Source organism: Mesoplodon mirus (assembly GCF_964341445.2).
Source record: "Mesoplodon mirus genome assembly, chromosome: 8".
Classification (NCBI taxonomy): domain Eukaryota; kingdom Metazoa; phylum Chordata; class Mammalia; order Artiodactyla; family Ziphiidae; genus Mesoplodon; species Mesoplodon mirus.
In genome coordinates this window covers 76,734,050-76,758,062 of record NC_138984.1, presented here as the reverse complement: position 1 = coordinate 76,758,062, position 24,013 = coordinate 76,734,050, and the positions used below count along the sequence as shown (strand labels likewise).

The 24,013-nt window shown below is 34.3% G+C and overlaps 1 protein-coding gene across 1 annotated transcript in view; it reads right to left on the bottom strand.

Moving 5' to 3' along the window:
• Positions 1-24,013, bottom strand: part of PSMD14 (proteasome 26S subunit, non-ATPase 14) — a 92,391-nt gene that overhangs the window by 35,053 nt on the left and 33,325 nt on the right. The window contains exons 4-7 of the mRNA XM_082630766.1: positions 5,656-5,727; positions 5,309-5,428; positions 3,184-3,252; positions 2,037-2,189 (exon numbers count right to left, since the gene is read on the bottom strand). Of these exons, the coding sequence (XP_082486892.1) occupies positions 2,037-2,189; positions 3,184-3,252; positions 5,309-5,428; positions 5,656-5,727 (414 nt within the window). The remainder of the gene's footprint in view (positions 1-2,036; positions 2,190-3,183; positions 3,253-5,308; positions 5,429-5,655; positions 5,728-24,013) is intronic.

Below are 24,013 nucleotides of genomic sequence, written 5' to 3'. Positions count from 1 at the left end.
ATATAATTGTATGAATCTCGTTAGGTACAACAAGTGATGCAAATCACCAGTGATAGATGCTTATACTAAATTTTTTCCGAAAAATTTTTTCCATGACATATAAAACTAGACAGTGATACATGTAATTTCCTAAAGTAATTTTTGATATATGTTTTTAAATACTACATTTTACCACATGACAACAGAGTCATGTGATACAAGTATATTTTTTAATGAAGTGCATTCTTTGAATCATGGTTACACAAACAATGCAAACTCCACAGTTATATAATACCTAAACTAGGTTTGGAAACTAAAACTGCCATTTAAAATACTATAAACAAGATAACCAAAACACATATTCATTTATTTATATTCTATTTTTAAAATGCTTTCTTTCATTGTAGTTAAGTTTATATTTTCCTTTTCAAAGCAGGCACCATCACATGAGTTAAGTATCATAAAAAGTCACACTAAAACTACAAAACAGAATTCTAATTGTTTAAAATTAAGCTTCAATTATTAGTAGTGTATATTGTGGCATGGGAATTTAATCAGATAAGTCTATTATATTTCTAAAATAATAATTATTACTTAAATGAGTTACTTATGGGTTACTTTTTTATAAGGTATCTTAATTATCAGAGAATTAAACTTAAATATTATACTGTACTTTAATTCATAAAACTAACAAATGTCAAAGATTTTCAACTCCTTTTATCTATATCAGTTAAATAATACACTTAGTAAAAAAGAAAGTAAATAAATTGAAATATAGTTACATAGCAAGCCTCAGAAGTTATCCATTCAGAACTGCCTAGTGTTATCAATTTCTATTATTATTGTTTTTGTGGCTAGTTTCTGCCTCTAAAAAGCTAAATCACATCTAATAGGATCATGATTTAGAAAAGAGCTCAATTTTTGTTCATCACAATAATATGTCAGAAAGTGTTCAAATTCATGACAGATAAAAACTCCATGTTTAAACAGCCATATTTAGTTTGTCTGAGCTGGTGAGCAGATGTAAATGTAATCTGCAATACTATCAAACTCCAGGTCTGATAGATAGCAAGCTAATATTTATTTTTAAGTGCTCCAAAAATTATTTGTAAAAGCTGCATAAAAGGATTCCATAAATGTATTGTGATTTTATTTTAACAATTATTCTAGACTACAATGGACGTACATGCTCAAACAAGACACCTCAGCAGTATTTTAAAGCAGTAACCACCTAGCCAATTTCTGTATGTTCTGTAGTTTTTCTAATCCACTCTCCCTGTGGTTGAGCAAAATCGAATTGCCTCTCACATTTGCAGACAGCTCTGTGAAGGTGATAATAGAGCTGCTCCCTGCTGTCATGAGGCAGGAAATAGGAAAATGGCATATGGGGCTAGAAAGAAAGAAAGAAAAAAAAAAAAAAAAAAGAAAGAAAAAAAGAAAAAAAAGAAGGAAAAAAGAACTAAACAAGAACAAAAGATTTCAACAAAGAACAACTATAACCCAATATGCTTTGCAAGTTAATCTCTTTTCAGAATCATTTAGCATATCTAATCATTCATCTGTGTCCTCACTCCAAAAATGCAAACGGTTGATACCAAGTGTTTGGGGCAAGTTTTCACTGTCTAAAATATTTGGAACCTACAACTGCAGAATATGTCCTGCACAATGTCTGCAAACAGAGCTCTTTAGATTTTTTTAAATGTTGTGCCGATGCCAAATTCACCATTTTAAAATAAAAGAAGGTAACGGCAATGTTTATTAAAATATTAATAAAATGTGTATAGAAGGCTTTCAGTATGATTAACATTCCTAAATCTATGAAATAAAAAAATTAAAGATAAACATTTATAATTAGACTAATTAAAGTAGAAACAAATCTCTAAATAGGTAAGTTGCTAATAATAATACCAAGACACATTTATTAACTGGTACAGTTTTTTGTTTGGTTGGTTTTTTGTGTAATTAAGAATCATGCTTTAAACAAAATAGATTTTTATGTGATGTATCTGTAAACAGAATGTGGCGGGAGATGCTAATAAAGATAGAATCCACTCTACCTTTCCTTTTACACTCTGAATGGGATCCACAACCACTGCCACAGCTCTCTCCGACAAGGCTTCAAAGCTCTGCTGAGTGTTGATATCCACACCAGAAAGCCAACAACCAAAGCCAGGGTGACTGTGATACCAACCAACAACCATCTCAGGCCTGAAACAAAGAGGGCATTCAGCCGTTCAGAACAGAACAAGTAATACATTTATGATATGAAAAGAAACAACACACTAACAGGGTATGAATTAAGAAGACATGAAAAACACACAGGTGTGAAAAAGCACCATTAGAAACACTGAAATCATACACCATATTATCCAGAAAACATGGAAATGAAAAAGTGTGACAAAGGAGTGCTATCATTAAGAGATGCACATTAGCAGTGGTAGATAAGGCTTTCAGTTTTTCACCTTGTTACCACACTTTCTCAGAGCCAGTTTTTACCCTTTCAGCATTCAAGTAAATATCTACTCTTTAACTCCTTAGCTCTGGGAGTTGGATTTTCCAGGCAGAGTACATTTTTAACAATGGACACCAGGATCCACTGTTGTGAAAGGATTAAATATCAATTAAACCAGCAGTAGAACTAGGAACTCAGTCAAAAACCAATTTGCACTGTTCTGCTCAGCTGCTGAGCCTTTTGCTAACATTAATTTTGAAGTTTTTTCCACAGTAGAAGAATTTGAGCAAGAGAATGACAACTATTGAGAGATTTAATCTGGGGTAAAAAACTTGAACAATATTTGGATTGTACTTTCCCTGTCTTTAAAACTCAATATGACTATAAATATAATTAAATATTCAGAATTTTATTTAGCTGCAACTCTCAAATTTTGGAACATACAAGCTCTTTCAATTATAAGTGACTAGAGAGTAACTCCATATGCTAAACGGTGGGAAGCTACAGTCCAAATTTACTATGTAACAGTTGAGAATTTTAACATGAGGCAGTTTCCTAACTGGCAAATTTCTATGATTCTAGAGGAAATAGATACTAGATAGGTGGTGCAGAGCACTGACAGTGATACTTTTACATTAATTACGTGGCTTTTTTCCCCTAAGAATGATATTCACGAACATGTAAAATTCTGAGACACATTTCTGAAAATATTTCCCATCATTCCATTATATGATCATTTGAAATACTTAACTTCCTGTCTGCTTCAACATATCCAACATCTTGGCTTGGAACACTGGATCGACTGCCTCCACACTGACCCCCTGATTTAGAAAGAAAGGAAAATGATTAGCTTCTATAACAATGAGAAAAAAATTATATTACAAGATAAATGAACAAAAAGCTACTGCCTAAAAACCTATGTATATTATTTTGGGATACCAAAATAATTTAATAGGTTTTGATACCCATATTTGATACCCACTCATGTCATTCGATTATAAACCATACATCAATAAAACTTTTTAAATTGCCAAGTACCAAGAAAACAAAAAAAATCGCCAAGTACCATACTGCTGTTAGCTAATGAGTTAAGATAGTTTTTAGGCTCCTTTAAAAGAGTTTATGGCCATGACTAATGTGTGTGTATATATATACACATACCAGAAATACCAAATAAGTGAACCAATTATTTTTTGGTTAGATCAGTCTAGGCAAGCATACTTCCTAACGTCACCCTCTGATAACTGATAAGCACTAGGCCTCTTCCATCTCATCCAAAGTTCTACAACTCTTGTGCTATAATAATCAACAGTTCAAGTCGGTTTTTCTCTTCTTCAGTAATGTAAACATCTTGAGGAAGGAAAATAATTGAATAGTTTCCCAGAGTTGTTTTTGTTTTTTGGTTGGCTGAGTTGGGAGGGGAGGATGTTCAGTGTTTTAGTTAGGACTACTTGGTAGATTAGGCAATTGGAGGGAAATACATACATTTGAATATTACCTCAAATATAACAGCATTCTCAAAATAGTCCCCACAAGAGGCAATCTGCAACCAAGTCTTTTAAATGCTGCATTATTTTGCTAGTTCAACCAAAAGAAAAATTTAGGACATGGAAGTATTAAAGGCATTCATATTATCTCTCCAGTGATAGATCACTGCCATTATAGCTCCCTCAAGGTTTTCCTCTAACATCAGGAATTTAAGTCTAATCTACTTAAACAAACCAGTTAACATAAGCACTTCTTCCCACCAAAACAGTATTTTGAATTCTAATTGAGAGTGCATCCTCAAGAACAGGGGTATGCAATCTACTGCCTACAGCCTAAGAATGTTTTTTAACATTTCTAAAGGGTGGTTTAAAAAAAAACAAAACAAGAATATGAGACAGAGACATATGTCTTTACAGAAAAAGTCTGCTAACTCTTGGGCTAGAAGAAGAACTTTCCAACTCTACTACATAGAATGAACATGGGCATCAAATATTCTATTTTATATTGTCAAACAAGCACTTGTAGTACAAGGAAATAAAGGATATTAAAACTTAAGAACCCTTTACTATAACGGATATTCACATAAGGACATTCATCAGACAAATATATATATTATATTTTCTTAGGCAAGTAGATGAAAAGGATATATGTGTTATTTTTTGGAAGGTAAGTAAATGGTTATTGTTTTTTGGCCATTAAAAAAAAATCTAAATACACACCTATCCACAAGTCCAATGCATTAAACAAAAGAGCAAAACAAAACAAAAAACTCCCGCAAAGAACAATGCATTCTAAATGCATCAAAGTAGAGGACTTTCAAAATGTGTACGCAGTATGGTTCATCTATTAACAAATTACCATGCAAAAAGGCAAAAAGAACTAAAGTTTGTCACGTTTTTTTTTTAAACTTAACATTTTGAATAGGAAAAGCCTAAGAGTCATTTATCACCATATACAGAACATTTTAAAAAGGGCGATATTTCAAAACAATAAAAACAAAACATGAGGACTAGATAATGTAGGTGAGTTGAAACTCTAATTAAGAGTGTCTGAAATCTTTTGAACCAAATGTTCAAACTAATCAAACTAGTATCCTACTATTTTAAGGTAACTAACTTATAAATCCAGTACACTATGCTAGTTAAAGCTGAAAGAACAAGTAAAGGGATTAAATGTTAGCATCACTCAATTTGTGGATCTACAGGGAATTCATAATGCATTTAAAAGATCAATGATTTGATTCAATACAGTCTAAAAATTTCTATCATTAATCTTATAATGAATTTTTCTATCAGGAAGAGAAAATTACAATATGACGGGAGTTATTTTGCACAGGAAAAGAAAAAAGAAACATGTTTACTTGCATCAGGCAACCATAAAAGTACTCACTGTTCCTGACTGTGGCATAGCAAACACGTCAATCACTCTGACGGTGTAATCATCAACAAATTCTCCAAGCATCAGACCCATAACTTCCATTGGAACGCCAGCACGACCATGTTTTAACATCTGTAAAGAGGAAGATATATAGACACAAAGCTTTGAGATCTTTGGACCCACCCCCCTTTTTAAAATTAATAACTTAATTGTGTTTCAGTGGAAATAAAACACTCTATTTTATACATGCACCTAAAACAACAGCTTATGTGTGAGAGGGTTAATGTGAAAAATATTCCAAAGTAAAAGAGAGAAAGCAGCTGAACTCTCTGAAGCAAGTAACTCCATTCAACACTTACTTTTAACAGTGCCAGGGAAGAGATATAGACTTGTTCTGCTGTGTCCACCGCAGGAGCATCTGTAGGTGGCCCCTAGAAACAAACATACAAATCATTATAAATACAAAGAACTTATGAGTTTAAAATTAAAGTTACAAGTTATTTAAACATGATTGTTTTAAAAGAGTTTAGGGGAAACATGTTAAGTATTCAGCTACAACACAATCAAAACAAGCTTGTAAATATCAAACCTGTAGAAAACATCAAACTTAGTACTCAGGTAAGTGTCCAATGGACACAATGCTTGAATCTTTCAGCGATGCTAATTTACCTCCACTACAAAATAACTATAATGCACCAATTAGCTATGTTTCTTACCCCAGTGTGAATGTAAACTGATTAACTGAAGGACCAACATGAACAGTAAATTCTCTGAGCCTGATTTTCAGCTAAAGACAGCATGTAGATTAGGGCTATGGGATCTCTGCAGAAACTTAGGTATGGGGGGGTGAGGGGCGGAGAAGATTTCTAATCCCTAGGTGAAAGAGCTGTGAACAACATGCTCTGCACTTCACCTGATGAAGTTGTTCCCCTCCCCTATACAACATCAAATTTAACAAAACTGCCCCAGATGTGAACAAACTGGTTGAGACTGGTGTAGCTAACATGAAAGTACTTCCAAATCCTGACAACTACCTTTAAAACAAATATTACTATTAATCTTATTACAGCCTAAGAAGATACTATGTTTCTCCCTAAGGATTCTATCTTCTTCATCAAAAGCACCAAACCACTTTTTACTGTAACATTCTGCCGCACAAAGTAATTTAGATATAGTCCTTACCCTCAAGATGACTACAATCTTATAAATTTAATTCTGCCCCAATCAGTGCATATGGAAAGATTCTTGTTTTTTAATACTGAGCAGTCTGGGAAACTGAGATGTGACTTTTAATTGCCAGGTCCTGTTTTGCTTAAAGTTCCCTTTCCTTAACAATAACTCTATTACAATTACATAATGAACATGTTAGCTATCTAAATTGTAAGTCAATATTCTACCTTGCTTTTATGGATTTGCTTATTACTAAAATTAAAAAATTGCTTTACTCATTACATTTCACACTTACAGGTCTGTGTGTACTTTGTGCTTCTTGTCTGTTTATATGCCAGATTCTGTGATTTTTTGGTTTTGTTTTGTTTAAAAGCTCAAAATACTTACTAGAAGCACTGAGTATAAAAAGTTCTAGAATAAGTTTTCTCTAAATATAAGCATCACATACAAAAATTACCTCTATTTCCTTATATACAAAGTGGTGAGAAAAATAAAATCCGTCAAATTTTATGTTTAAAAATACATGTCAGATAACATATTTTAAAAAGAACCGAATTCTTCATTATTATCACCTAATGCAGCTTTACTGCTTGCCTTTCAAATAGATTTGAAAATTCTAAGGTAAGCTAAAGTGCTATCATGCCAAAACATTTGTTGAGGTCACCACATAAAACAAGATAATTTTGTTGATATGATAATTTTATTCATCTAATTAAGAAAGTTAAGAAAGTTTAAGAAAAAAAGAGAAGAAATAGTAAATTAGTTGTCACAAGATGTTTTTGGGGAAATAATACTCTAAGGTCAGGACAATGAACACTGTATTCACAAAAGTTATTTCCTAATTCAGAGCAACTTAAAAAATGCCCATGACAAAAGAAGTTAAAACTGGTATCTAGGCTAGAGTTATTAATACAGCCTTTCTCTACTTGCCAGGAAATACTTATTAAGACAAAAAAAAGAATAGGGAAATAAAACATCACATCATCACCAAAATGCATTACTGACAAAGTTCAAAAACTATTTCTGCCAAAATGCATTACTGACAAAGTTCAAAAACTATTTCTGCCAAAATGCATTACTGACAAAGTTCAAAAACTATTTCCGCCATCAGTGAAAGAAGAAACACTCTGTTTTATTCAGCATTATATATATCCAGTACCTAGCAAAGTGCCTGGCACACAGAACTCACTAAGTATTGGTTGAAAAAAAAAAAGAATAAACAAGTTAAGGTAGTGCAAGCCAATGGAACAGGAAGGGAAAATACCCACCAGTTACCCTGGGAGAGAGAACAAGCCATATGCAAGTAAGTACAAAGATCACTAGCTCCTCTCTCACTATGTTCTTCTGGTTCAGAAACATACTAACAGAAAACCATGTAGCTGGTTTCTCTATTGTTGTTTTTTGAGACAGCAGCCAGTGATATTTCCTGTTACCCTTTTCACTCTATTACTACTCTGTTTCTTGAACTAGTTAGAATAAATTTCCCAGAAAACAACTTGACAAGAAGTAGAGAAGGGTTTGTGGCAGTGAACTGCAACCTAAAGAAAAAAAAAAAAAAAAAAGAAAGAAAAAAGAGTAACCCATGTAAAACACTGTCTATGGAACATGTGTTAAGGATCTCTGGAGCAGATGCTATCATTTTTCTATCATCATGCTCACCTGTTCAGAATAGCACACAACCAGGCAATGACGGTGAAGAAAACTCCATTAAATACCCTGGAAACTGAGCTAAAACAGTTATGTAAGAGCCAGTACAGCTGTAGATCAAAGATGACCTGAGTTGAGAAAACTGTGGAGCTATGGACAATTTGCATACATTGCCTTTCAGCAAACACTCCTGAGGAACAGCATTCAGATAATTCAAAGAGAGGAAAGTCATTTAAAAATAGGAATCATATACAAAATTCTGGAAAACTATTTGGCACCAGCAGAATATAAGACGATTTCTTATCTTTGAAATAGAACGTTGGAGGATAGACCAAGATGAAAAATAGTTAAGAATTAAGGTTACAGTGGAGTAAACAAGGGTAAAAATAACACTATGACAAGTTTAATTCAGTGATACAGAACATAAACTTTTGAAGATGTCTTAGAATGTAGAGTAAAATAGTTACAGATGAAAACTATTAAAAATATAATACTAGAGGAGAAAGGAAGGAGATGTAAGCTAAGAAATACAGTTGATCCTAAGAATAAAATTAAGAAATGGAAAGCATCAATAAGACAAAGATGAAGAAAACTTTCTTGAATGAAAAAAAAAATTCAACTTTTGCATCACTAAATGTCAGGCAATAACCAATGGAGAAAAGTGTTATATACCTTGTAAAGTCTTAGGTAAATCTTAACCACATGAATAAAGCAAAATTTCTAAAGCCATACAAATAGAAAAACTACATAACCTGAAGAAAAAAATGCACCTCAGTTGACTTTGTATTTCTTTGCAACATTAAACGGCAGAAAACAATGAAACAAAGTTTCAGACTTTTAAGAGAAACCCTGTGGAGTCAAAAACATTACACTCCACAAAAAAAATGTCTGAAGGCCCACAAATATGTTACTATATACACAAGGGCTCAGAAAATATGATTCAATGTACCTTCCTTCAAAGCACTTTTTGAATAAATGATCCAGTTGAGACCCCACAAATCAAAAATAGAAAATTAAAAATGGAAAAGCCATTATACAAAACAATTTGTTAAGACCACTGAAAGCAGTTAAAAACAGAGAGAGCTAAATAACATAAACAACCAGGGTTCAAAACCACAGATATCACCCAATAACTACATAGGGCGATGGAGAGAAATAAAGTATACAGAACTCTCTGTTTGACATATAGGAGGGGTAAAAAGAGATCTGTTTAAGTGTTGACTTAGACTATTACAGAAATATGGATTTGAGAGTCTTTGAACAAATTTAAAATAACCACAATAAACAGGAAAACTGAATATACACCTTACCAAATCTCTGGAGAAGAAAAAGCTAACACAACACTGACAATAAAAAACAGGGAACAAAGAAGGGAACAAAACAAAAATAGCAAACAACATAAGGTAAGACCAAATATATTGGTAATGAAAAAATATAAATGAGGTAAAGTCCCCTGTTAAAGGCCTTTTATAATGGGTTTAAAATGGAAATTCATGTATATGCTGCTTACAAATAATTAAAACAAAACAAAAAGGATTGGTGAGATTTGTCAGTGACATAACTATTTCTTTTTGCAAAAGAAGCCACAATGGCCACTATATTTTACTTACCTTGCCTTTCTTCAGTGATGTGTTACATTAATAGATTTCCTAGTATTAAATCACTTTTCTATTTCCAGGATAAATTGTTCAAGTTTGATTTACTATTTTTATATTAAATTTTAAAATATATTTATATATAATTTTTATTTATATTAGTAAATATATTATTATGAGTGAGACTGACCTGGAATTTTCTTTTTTTCTGTTAAATTTGTCAGGTTTTGATATCATTATGCTAGATGTATAAAATGAATTGGCAAGTTTTACAACTTCCCATTTTCTATGTTCTAATAAAATGTATATATACTAAATTATCTATGTCTTCAGATTTAAATTTGGACAAGTTCACTAATGAAACATTTGGCTCTGAAGCTGATTTTGGAGCTAATTTTTATAACATTTGCAGTGGTATTAGTAAATTCAGGTTACCTGTCTTGAAACTAGATGGAATATTATATTGTTCCAGAAAGTTTCATTTCATTTAGATTCAAAGTTATTACCATAGAATCGAACATATTCTATTTTATCTTTTCTTTTTTAACTGTTCAATATGGAAAACATTTAAAACTAAATTTGTTTCTCCATATCACATTATCACTACCCAGATAGATCAATGATTTACATTTTAAAAAAATCAAATCATAACCAAAACCATGATAAAAATATTGGTGAAGAGAACACCTCCTAATTCCTTCTATGAGGCCAGCCAGCATTACCCTGATACCAAAACCAAAGACACTACAAGAAAAGAAAACTACAGATAGACCAGTATCTCTTATGAACATCGATGCAAAAATCCTTACAAAATACTAACAAACAGAACTCAGTAGCATATTCAAAGGACTATCTATACACATGACTGAGTGGGATTAAAACTGGCAATGCAAGGATAGTTCAACAAACAAAAACTGGCCAATGTAATACATCAACAGAATGAAGGGGAAGAAAAAAAACACATGATCATTTCAATTGATGCAGAAAAAGCATTTGACAAAATTCAACACTCTTTCATGAAAAAAACACTCAACAAACTAGGTATAGAAGAAAACTACCTCAACATAATAAAAGCCATAGATGAAACATCCACAGTGAACATAATGTCCCATGTTGGTGAAAGACTGAAAGCATTTCCTCTAAGATGGGGAACAAGGCAAGGATGCCTGCTTTCACCACTTCTATCCAACATAGTACTGGAAGTTCTAGCCAGAGCAATTAGGCAAGAAAGAGAAATAAAAGGCACTCAAATTAGAAAGGAAAATTATCTCTGTTTGCAGATGATATGATCTTATACAAAGAAAAGCCTAAAGAATCCACAAAAAAGACATTAGATCTAATAAGTGGATTCAGTAAAGTAGCAGGATACAAAGGCAACATGCAAAAAAACATGCATTTCTACATACAAATAATGAACAGTCTGAAAAAGAAATTACAAAAATAATTTCATTTACAATAGCATCAAAAAGAATAAAATACTTGGAATTAACCAAGAAGATGAAAGTCTTATACAATGAAAACCACAAAATATTGCTGTAAGAAATTAAAGAAGACATAAATAAATGGAAACACATCCCACGTTCATGGACTGGAAGACTTAATATTGTTCAAATGTCAAAACTACTCAAAGTGATCTATGGATTCAAAGCAATCTCTGTCAAAATTTCAATGACAAGTTTTTCAAAAATAGAAAACCCATCCTAAAATTCATATGGAATCTCAAGGGACCCTGAACAGCCGAACAATCTTGAAAAAGAACAAAACTGAAGGACTCAAACTTCCTGATTTCAAAATTACTACAAAGCTACAGTAATCAAAACAATGTGGTATTGGCATAAAAACAGACATATAGACCAATGGAACTGAACAGAGAGCTCAGAAACAAACCCTTGCATATATGGGTCAAATGTTTTTTTAATAAGAGTGTCAAGGGTGCCAAGACAACATTTGCAAATTATATATCCAAAATACACAGCGAACTCCTAAAACAACCAAAAACCTGATTTAAAAATGGGCAAAGGATTTGAATAGACATTTCTCCAAAGAAGATATATAAATGGGCAGTAAGCACATGAAAAGATTCTCAACATCACTAATCATTAGAGATATGCAAATCAAAACTACAAGGAGATACCACTCTACACCTATTAGTATGGCTACTAATAAAAAACAAAACAAAACAGAAAACAAGTATTGGCAAGGATGTGAAGAAATGGAAAACCTCATGCACTGCTGGTGGGAATATAAAATGGTACAGCCACTGTTAAAAACAGTATGGTGGTTTCTCAAAAAGTTAAAAATAGAATACTGTAAGATCTGGCAATTCAACTTCTGGGTATATAAAACCCCAGAAATGAAAGCAGGTTCTCAAAGAGATGTCTGTACACCAATGTTCACAGCAACATTATTCACAAGAGCTAAAAAGTGGAAGCAACCCAAGTGTCCACCAATGGATGAATGGATAAGCAAAATGTGGTATACACATACACAATGGAATATTATTCAGTCTTAAAAAGGAAGGAAATTCTGCAATATGCTACAACATGGATGAACCTTGAGGACACTATGCTAAGTCAAATAGCCAATCAAAAGAGACAAATACTGTATGATTCCACTTATATGATGAAGAAATTAGAGCAATCAAAAATCATAAAGACAGAAAATATAATGATGGCTGCTAGGGGCTGCATGGAGGGGAGTATGAAAAGTTACTGTTTACTAATGGATAATATTTCAGTATTAATAACTAACTAACTAAATAAATAAATAAATTTCACCTGGGCGAGGAAATACATTCTAGTTACAAACCCAACTGAACAAAAAAATATATATAAAACTGACAATATAATCTAAAATTTCTGAATACAGGCATACCTTGCAGATACTATGAGTTCAATTCCAGACCACTCCAATATAGTGAATATTACAATAATGCAAGTCACATGAATTTTTTGGTTTCTCGGTGCATATAAAAGTTATGTTTACACTATACTGTTGTCTACTAACTGTGCAATAGCATTATGTTTAAAAAAACAATGTACATACCTTAATTTAAAAATACTTTAGTGCTAAAAAAATGCTAACCATCATCTGAACCTTCAGTGAGTCATAATCTTTTTGCTGGTGGAGGGTTGAGAATTACCAAGACATGACACAGAGACACGAAGTGAGCAAATGCTCTTAGAAAAATGGCACCAACAGACTTGCTGGATGCAGCGTTGCCACAAACCTTCAATTTGTAAAAACACAATTATCTGCAAAGCACAATAAAGTGAAGCTCAATAAAACGAGGTATACCTGTACTAAAAAAGTTAAAAGAAAAAAAAAAAAACCCTGAAAAAACAGTTGCCCCATTTATGACAAAAAGTCAGTACCCAAGTTAACGAAATACTAAAATCTTAATGGAAACATGGGCAAAGAATATAAAGCAACTAATTACATAAGAAATAATGAAATAAATATGAAAAATATTCAACCTCACTAGTTGACCTCCTTTAATTAAGAAATGCCAATTAACACATTAAGACATTGTTGTTGCTGTTGTTTTCCTATCAAACAAGCCTTACAATGCCCAATTTTGGAGCGGGTGTGATAAAAGAGACACTCTTCTCAGCACTACTGGTGGAAATGTGAATTAGTACAAACTATCAGAAAAGCAACTGAGCAATGTATATCAAGAGCCTTACAACTGTACAAACTTTTTAACCCGCTTTTGCACTCCTAGAAATTATTTAAGTAAATAAACAGAGATGTTTGCTTGAACCAGAATATTCATGATAGTTCCTTTAATAATGCAGATAAACCTAAGAACAAATAACAACCAATAATTAAAAAATATTGTTGAAAGCTCCTTTCTCTGAGATCTCAGATGACTCTAGCCATCTTAATCAGCAGTATTACCTTAAGTTAAAAGTACCCTAGGGCTTCCCTGGTGGCGCAGTGGTTGAGAGTCCGCCTGCTGATGCAGGGGACGTGGGTTCATGCCCCGGTCCAGGAAGGTCCCACATGCCGCGGAGCAGCTGGGCCCACGAGCCATGGCCGCTGAGCCTGCGCATCCGGAGCCTGTGCTCCGCAACGGGAGAGGCCACAACAGTGAGAGGCCTGCGTACCACAAAAAAAAAAAAAAAAAAAAAAAGTACCCTAGCCTGCTGCTATATTGAATATTTTTAACTTATAATATTGAAGGAACCTTCCCGTAATTTAAAAAGAAAGCTAATAAAAAGGAGTACGGCTGTGAAGTACATTCACATGGAGGCAGATTCCTCTCCCATCCTGAAGGCCATGATAACAAACAGAGGTAAATTAGGAACTAACCTATAAGACACCACACAAGTTTCAACATTTACCAGTGCAAAGTATTCTAGAGCACTGAACCATAAGGTCTTTTTATGGTTGGCTCCTGACTGTATGTAAAGGATTCTACTCCAGAGTTCTTCACTCTCAGAATCTGAGCTACCAAGTATGGAAAAGTGACTTAAAGTCATGATATATAGGAAATATTCAAAAGAACTTAATAAAGCTTGGAAAAGACAAGGTATAAAACAACTATCTTCAAATATATGAAAAGCTGTCAGACAAAGTTCAGACTAATAGCTCTCAAAGTGCAGTCCCTAAACCAGATGCACCAGCACCACCTGGGAATTTGTTATAAACGCACATTCCTACTGAATCAGAAATTCTGGGGGCAGAGCCCAGAAATCTTGGTTTTTAGAAAGCCCTCCAGGTGATTCTGATGCTTGCTAAAACTTGAGAACCACTGATTTAGACTATATAGTTTGTAGAACTATGGACTAATGGAATGAAGCTATGGGGAGATTGAATTTGGGTTCAATATAAGAAAAATCCTGTATTGGTCTAAGCTATCTAAAGAAGAGCTCCAGTTAATGAGTCCCCTGTAACTGGAGTTATTCAAACATAAGTGGTTCGTATTGGGGAAAATGTTACAGAGGGGTTCAAGTATTTGATGACTAATTAAATCAGATGATATTTTTTAAGGGTTCCCTCCTCACTTAGTAATACTACCAATCATCATATTATTTCCTAAGAGAGACATCTCAAATTAAACATCTTCAAAAATCAAACTCACCATGTTTCTCTACAAACTAACCTTCCCAACTTATAATTATCTTGAGTCTCAAACTAGAAACCTAGGCAAAAATTTTCATTTACCCTCCTTCAGTCCTTATAGTCAATGTATCACCAAGTTTTATCAATTCTTTGTTATTCTGCAGTGTGACAGAGATTTTTAAAATACTCATTTTTGGGAAAAGAGTTTCAAGAAAACACCATCCATAGAGTTCACTCCTAGTTAAGTAAGTTTGGAATATAATGAATGTCCACCCTACCCCCCAAATTTATGTTGTATGTTAGAATATAAGAGGCTTTAAGAAAAATCCTGGAGTGGAAAAAATCTGTTTATCTTTGTTTAACCTGAAGTTTTCCAAATCATTCCATGGTCCACATGGTCTTCTCAGAGAAAATCTGGACTTTTTTTTTTCAGGCTCTGAAAAAATTTATCATTTTTTCAAATGTGAGGCAGAGATCAAGCCCAGGCTCCAAATAATATTTAAGTATTTACCATGTGCCTAGTACTACAGCTGTATGGTTAAATGAAGGCTTCAAGAAGCTTATAATGTAAATGGAAAGGCAGACGAAACACACATTGGCACAGATCATCAGGACTGAAATGCAATTTCTGACTTCTAGCAATGTGGCCTTTCCACTATAGCATACCATCCCTTTTTCATATGCCCAAATATATTTTTATTCTGGAAGCTTAGTTCCTTTCCATTGTTTACAATTTTAGAATCCTCTTCCACCTGGAGCCATTTCCTACTAAAGAAAATGGAAGTAACTCTTGGGATGCGCTTCCTACCTAAAAGCAGTTAGTATGCCCACTAAGAACGGGGAACACTTCTGGGCCTCCCTTTATTTTCTGAAGTCTAGATGGGCACAGGGGGCTTGGCAGACCAAAAGGCACTACTGAATTTACTTATAACATAGTACGTACACTACTGTGAAAACAAAAATATGCCTTTTTATTAAAATATACTGTAGGAAACAAGTTACACAACATTTGGCGCTTTTTTTTACCTCACAGCATACAAATGATAGAAAAATAATAAGGCAAGCACAGTTCACAAATATATCACCTTATTCAAACAATTAAATCATGGTTGTACATATGTAAGCACACCAAATTATCTGAGTGTTACTTTAATGTATTTTAAAGAACTAAGTAAATATGCACAACACCAAAAGTAGGACACTAGTTCATTACAGAAGCAGAGATGTCAAGTAAGAATTTTCAAGATACTTGAGGTGCAAGATGGCTATACCCTAGGCAAATAAAGATATCGAGGTATATACAGCTCTATATCAAATGTTAAATAACTTAAGAAAAAAAACGTGTGAGTCAGGGGATTCAAGGAGGAGAAATGTACAGAGTAGGAGCAGTCAGGGTAATGAAGTGGTAATGGGCACAGAAAGGGACTTCCAGGATTGGGAGGTGCCACCCAGGAAAAGAGATATAGGATAGTTTTATTCCTCACCCACAGAAAGTTTCCACGTCCCTTTACCCCTGCCCTCATGTCTCATATTTATAATCCTATGACTTTAATGAGAAACAAAAGATTTCACAAGTAGAAAGTGATACAAACTTTAATGTTAGATTTAAATCAACTACTGTTAGTCTATGTTTACATTCAACTAAAATGGACATATGGTGATCACATACAATGACAAATTACATGTGTTCCATTCACAGGATGATAAAAATTTGAATAAATGTACAGAATTTGAATTACTTTCAAATACCTTTCATTTACTGAGAATTTATTATGTTTAAGAAACTAAAAAAAAAAAGAAACTAAGCTAAATGCTGGGTAAAGTAAAGTAAAAAACTATACAGTGATATAAATCAAATGAAAACCTGGGCCCAAATATTTTTTGAATTTCAAAAATTGGCTTAGGCTGTTATTATTCTAAAAAATAAACAATGAAGAAAATGTTTCTTTCTGATGTTTAATCAACAGCATAGCTCTAAAATTACCAACTTACATGGTGTTTGAAATATTCAAGTTAACTCTGTTGACCTTATAACAATTATCTAACCACCATAATAAACAAGTACATAAAGTCATTTTTTTTAAAGATTGAACATGATGTAACTTAAACTCCAAGGTTCTTTAAAAACAACTGTGAGAATAACTGAAGGTACTTTTATAACTGAAGTGGTATTAAGCAAAAGAAAAAATAAAATAAAATACTAAAGAAAATTGGTCTGTATTTCACAAAAAGCACACACACACATCACTGACAACAAATAAGTAAAATAAGAAATATCTGAATGTTCTACAACATTTATAGTCTACTGTTAAAACTTAAATGAATGTAACAATTTGAAAATTAGAATATGGTTTAGTTATATATTTCTGTAAAAAAACATGGAACTAAAATGCACATACCCCTCATACAAATAAGAAACTGAAATAATTACTTTTGCTATATAAATCCACAATGCTCAAATCCTACAGGCACAACTTTGAAATCACTTAAGTAAGTCTGACTCTTTAAAATAAGTTTGTTTAAAATGAGGTAGGGGGAATCCATACCTTTAAACTGACTAAGGGTATAAGTTAGCTATCTAACAGAACTGCAGGGTAAAATAGGTGAGCCATAGGCACAAGCAGTGTGACTGACCTTTATACATACATGAAAATCTACCTAACCAGTGATATAATACCTATTAGGGACCCCAAAAGGGCATCAAACCCACCTCTGTACAACGAGTTTTATCTGTCACATATAGTAAAACAGAAATTATCATCCAGGTCCACAAATTTTAAATATGGTAAAATTAAATGAGACATGAGTTGTTTTTTTGTGTTTTTGTGGGTCCCCCCCCCCACATTTAGAAGGTTAAAATCTGATCCAGCATAAAAGGCTGTGACTTTTACTTGGGCAGCCCTTGTTGACTAAGTGTTAAAAAAAAAAAGGCATTTGCCATTATAACAGGATAAAAACTAATGCCTCAAAGTGTTACCTACGCAGGCCTTTTAAGAAATATGTTAACACTATTAGTTGTATTACTCCACCTTTGTCTTAGTGTGAACTGATATCAATTATTTAGCCAATTTTATAATGTTATTAAAGTACCTGCTGATTAAATATGAACCAGTGTCACTTAAAAAGAAATGTAAAATAAGTAGTATCACTGAACTGTAACACTCCAAAAAAACCCAAAAATATAAAGTTACCTTAGGAAATGACATAAAGCATTTCAAAATTTATTAAAAAGTTGTTCTAGGATTAAAATATTACCTGGACTTATTTATTTTTATAATGGCTGTTTTAAGGTGTGTATTTGGTCCTGCATTATAGAATTATTTTTAGAGGTCTGTTAAAATATTTTTCAACAAAGAGAAAACAAGTTTTATTAACAAATGAAGGTGACTATATTTTTAAGAACAAAATAAAACCTAAACATATAATATATTGGAAAGCTGACAGAAAATAATTCTTAATTTATGGTATGCAACATAACCCTCAACAAATTCTGTCAAAAAATTTAAAATCTGATGAAACCACCACCTTCAGTTTCCTCAGTTAATAACCCCTGAAGGGGGAAAAAAAACCTGAACAGAAAATAAGCAAATTCAAACATTCACAAATAACTACCACTGTATTGTTTATCTCTTACCCAGCAAGGTAAGAAACAACCTTTTAATACTTTAATTTTATGAGTATTAAACAACTAGTGTGAAAAACAAGCTGCATGTAAACTATTTCTACTGTCTGAGCTTCAATGACTAGCTGAGGCAACCTGTTATAGGAGGTGTTAATTGGCAATAGGAGTACAAGTCAGAAGCATGTTCCCCATAGTCCTAACCCAGCAAGGCTAGGTCATTAAAGTGGAAATGAATTCTTTCATGTCGACTTAACCCTTTCAATGCATGCTTTCAGCTGTTTTCTCTCAGTTAATTTTAAAAACTTGTTACTTTTTAGAGTTAAAAAAAAAAGTTCCAAAAAAAGGTCCTTTGGCTGACAGTTCCAATGACTACATTATTCCAGAAGAGAAGAACAGAGCAAGTTAATTGCATGGTGATACTGCAACTCTCCCCTCTGAAAAACATATAAACTAAATGTATTCTTATTTTAACACTGAAAAAAGATATAGAATATAGTGTTTAAAAATAGCTCAGAACCATTTAGCCACATATGGTTTTGATTTACATTTCTGTTTAAGATCCAAGGACTATCTCATGATGATAACTTAACCACCTTAACCTTGGGATAGAGTAATAATAATTTTTTTATTTCCAAAATGTCCATACAAGAATCCCCATTATGAAAATGTTTTGGAACATATATGAGATAAACACCTTTCTAATTAAGTTTCATTATTCTGATAAGGTGCACAGTCACAGCATATCCTGATGACTGGTTGCCAAAAAGCCAAAATTCCTTTTATAGCATGATCTCAGAGGTTTCCAGATGGCACATTAATTCTTTAAAAAAAAAAAAGAGAGACAAAAAGAAGGAAAGAAGAATAAGAATAGAAATGTTAAAATAATGATGCATTACTTTTGAAATACCTTATTTATAAATACTAATATTCCCATATAATAAGCATTATAGATATTTAAAACCCAACTATATAAATAATATTCTAAATATTACAATTTAAAAAATTAACATACATATGCTACATCTTTCATCGCTGAAAAATATTATCAGAGGACTTCGCTGGTGGCGCAGTGGTTAAGAATCCGCCTGCTAATGCAGGGGACATGGGTTGGAGCCCTGGTCCGGGAAGATCCCACATGTCACGGAGCAACTAAGCCCGTGCACCACAACTACTGAGCCTGCGCTCTAGAGCCACGAGCCACAACTCTGAAGCCTGTGCGCCTAGAGCCCGTGCTTTGCAATACGAGAAGCCACTGCAATAAGAAGCCCGCACACCGCAACGAAGAGTAGCCCCCTCTTGCCACAACTAGAGAAAGCCCGCACGCAGCAACGAAGACCCAATGCAGCCAAAAAAAAAAATAAAATAAAAATAAAAAAAAAATTATCAGAGTAAGAACTAAACATTAGAAAATCTATAATGCTTAAAATTATGCCTTGTGATAAATCAATAAAAAAAAATTACCAGGGGCCTCCCTGGTGGCGCAGTGGTTGAGAGTCCGCCTGCCGATGCAGGGGATACGGGTTCGTGCCCCGGTCTGGGAGGATCCCATATGCCGCGGAGCGGCTGGGCCCGTGAGCCATGGCCGCTGAGCCTGCGCATCGGGAGCCTGTGCTCCGCAACGGGAGAGGCCACAACAGTGAGAGGCCCGCGTACCGCAAAAAAAAAAAAAAAAAAAATTTACCAGCATGACAACAGAGACATAATTTCATCCATTGTTGTAACACAGCTGGGCTCTCAAGTAACTATAACCAACAATACGCTTATTAAAAGCTTGATCAGCAAGGGCTTAGATAGTAATGGGAAATTTAATGGTTGAGGATGTCAAAAAATGGGAATCACACATGTTATATTCCTACATCCTATACTTCATTCTTTTCCTCCTGCTTTTCATTTGTCTCCTTCTTTCAAGCATTCCAATTATGACAAACTCAGTTCCTCCTCTCTGAAAACTGATTTTTTCCCTAGGCTTACTCAGCTCCTCCAATACAGCAAACCTAAGTGGCCACCCTGGAGCCAACAGTTTGAGAATATAAAAATTTCAGTGGGGAACAGGCAGTGGGGTAAGGCAAGGTAACAGTCGAGTAGAAGGGGAGATGACACCATTACTTGGTTAAAAAGACACCTGAGGGCTTCCCTGGTGGCGCAGTGGTTGAGGGTCCACCTGCCGATGCGAGGGACGCGGGTTCATGTCCCGGTCCGGTCCAGGAGGATCCCACATGCCGCGGAGCGGCTGGGCCCGTGGGCCGTGGCCGCTGAGCCTGCGCGTCCAGAGCCTGTGCTCCTCAGCGGGAGAGGCCTCGGTGGTGACAGGCCCGCGTACCACGCAAAAACAAACAAACAAAAAAAGACACCTGATCAAAATAACACAGGGGCTGGAGGCCTAGTGAACAATGCCCAGCTGTGACATTTCTTTCTCTTTAAGACCGCTCTTGATATTCACTTTGAAACATTTTTCACCTACTTGAAAATGTGTATGTGTGTGTTTAAAAAATGCCATAAGCACCAACCACTTCAGACATTTTTGTGAAATCTGTCTTACCAGAACAAGGACCTGCTATCTCCCACTCTGGGTGACTTTCACTCTGCCCCATAGCAATGAGGGAGGAACAAGCACAGTGTTTAACTACCTCTGTTATAAAGAAGCATCATCCACAGAGGTTCGATTAGTCAAACTTCAGAAGCTGTAACTACAAACATTTAGGAGTGGCTAAAACATGCTATCTTTTATACTGGAAATAAAATAGGTCCCAGAATCAAGCAGAACCTTGAAAGTCCTACAAGAGAACATTAAGGCATCAGAACTGTTCCACAACAGACCCTATAATTGGCTTTGACTTTAAAGTTCTTAAGTCACTGGTGGCCCTTTCTCCTTTTATACTGTTCAACTATTTATGTATTTAAATTACAAAACATGTAAAATATAGTCAGCCACAAATAAACTGGTTATTTTGGGAAGCATTCATAATTCACTAAGTAGCTCATCTTTTAAAGTATAGTATGCAAAGTCATGTATGGAATGTTACACACACATATACAAAGAATGCATGTTTTTATTTATTCACTCAAGAACCACAGACCTGAGAGCCGACTGCCATGTACTGGTTATACAAAGGTAAACAGGCCCCTGTCCTCAAAATGTTTACAAACCAGAAGGCAGGCAAGAAAAACTATAAAAGCACCACAAAAGCATGTATAAGGGGCAAAGAAGTCAGAGCTATATATTGGATACAATTTTCCCTTATACTAAGAATTGAAAAATATGTATAACTTTTCCAAGCAAAAAAAAAAAAAAAAAAGGAGAGGAGAGTGGCAAGGAAAGAAACTGACATTTAAAGGCACAAAGACATGAAACAGCAATCATCCTGTACATTACCATTCAAAGCTTTTTTTTTTTTTTTTAAAAAAGGGCTGACTGAAGCATGGATTCTTAAGAAGCCAAACATGAGTTAATACTGCTTCCATTTCAATGGGTGTTTTACTGAGGATGTGACTTTTTTTAAAGGTCATTTTTTTTCTTATCCACACTTTGCCTTTTATGAAAAATATCCAGCACTTCTGAATATAAATCAAACAGTTTGGAGTTCTCTGACATGCTTAAAAGAAATACACAGTTATAAGACAAGAGAGAATATGGCGTGTTTTCCATACAAAATGCTTAGAATAACATGTAGTATCTCTTTGGTTTATAGAAGTTGTACAAATATTATATCTGACTTATAGTCTTGAGGCCAAGGGCTATTTCTCTTTAACATATAGTTCTCAAAATAAAATATTTTTTCAACAAATATTTGTAAAAAGCTGATTACCTGACATCCAAGCAATGGGTATCCCTGGAAGAGAAGACAGAGTTCAAGACTAGTTGGATCACTGATCAGAGGAGCTTAGGGTTAAGTGGATGCTACTGTGACCAGCTTATTAGAGCCACTAAGCAGCCATAAAAGCCGGGCCCTAGAGGTGTTAACACAGAACACTAATAACCTTGCCTGTTTGGGTGCATCTTGCTTTATATTTTTTCAAATATGTTATTTATCTCATCTAATGAAAGAAGAGAAAGACCAAGGAACCACGTATTATATAAGAAAAAGTACCATATAGAGTAGACGGAATCCAAAAATTGTGGGCATGGCTAGGAGAGAAAAAGGAAAAGGACTTGGGGAAACTGTATGTGCTCCATACTATGACATGAACTAGGTATATGATGAACTAATTACATGTGGTGCTAGTCCTTAAAATGTATATAGGAGACAGATAATTATACAAGTAAATATAAATATATATATATATAATTGTAAAATGGGTTTGGTACCAAAAAAATAGGAAAGAGAATAAGCCTTGGGGATATAATAAAAATAAAGCCTTATTTTCAAAGAGCCTCCCCAAAAAGCAAACAAGCAATGAACATGGAAGCCAGTGGTTCTTAAACCCTGCTTATTCCTCAGAATCACCTGGCGAGCTTAAAAAATTCTGATGCCTGGACCCACCCTCCGAGACTCTGATTTAAACTGCTCTGGGGTGAATGATTCTAAAGTACAGCCAAGGTTGAGAACCACTGTTGTAAACTTATAATAAAGCAAAGATTTCATTATTGCAAGGTTAATGAAATGACTGAGGTAAGTCAGCTTGCCCAGCTACCTGGCTAGGAATTTCAGAGGTCTACAGCCAACTGCCAAACATATCACATACAATATTACTATAAGGTTTTATTATCATTTCAACTCAGAGGTTTTACAGTGTCACAGAAATATGAAATAAGGAGAGATTAATCAGGTTTGGAGACATCATGGGTGACAATTACTGCTATAGCCCTTCTCTCTGGAACATAATAGAACTGCATCTCCTTGATTGAAGTTAGATGTGAACATGTGACTTACTTTAGCCCATGAGATGTAAGCAGAGGTGACCTGTCATTCCCAGTCAAAGCTTTTTAAGAGCCAGTGCTCAGTGATGATGTTCTATCAGCTTGAGTCCCAGAGTAAGGATGACACCACAGAATAGTACCCAGCTGACCCAGCGTGAACAAAAAAGAAAGTTTTGTAGTTTTAAGCGGTTGAGGTTTAAGGGTTGTTGCTAAAGCATACCCCAGCCTTCCTCACTGACATACCATAGAAGACTTCTGGGGAAAGGGGATTATCTAAGCACTGTGGAAGGAGAGTAAGTAGTAATTCATTAGACAAACAATGGAGGCAAAGGACATTCGTTTAGAGAGAATTCCTTATACAAAGTTATGAATGAATAAGAAGAATGACATGGGACACTTGAGGAATTACAAAGAGATGCTCAATAAATAACTCTTCAATTTCTTCATAAATAAATGCAGTTTTGGCTTTTATTTTTTGATCACTATCTCACCCACAAACATGCCAAGCAAGGCATTCTGATGCCTCTGTGAGCCAAGCACACATGAAAATGCCAAAGGCAATCCTCTGCTTGTGTGGTCTCCGTTAAGAAATTTAGATCCCTTCTCCAGGAGGATAAGTATATCCAAAAGGCTGAATAAATGAGAGGCTAGAGAAAAGGAAACTAATATGCCAGAAGTATACTTAGAGAACAAGAGACTGAGATAGTAAACCAATTAGGCAGCAGACTGGACACAAGGGTTATTGTTTAGGGAACTAA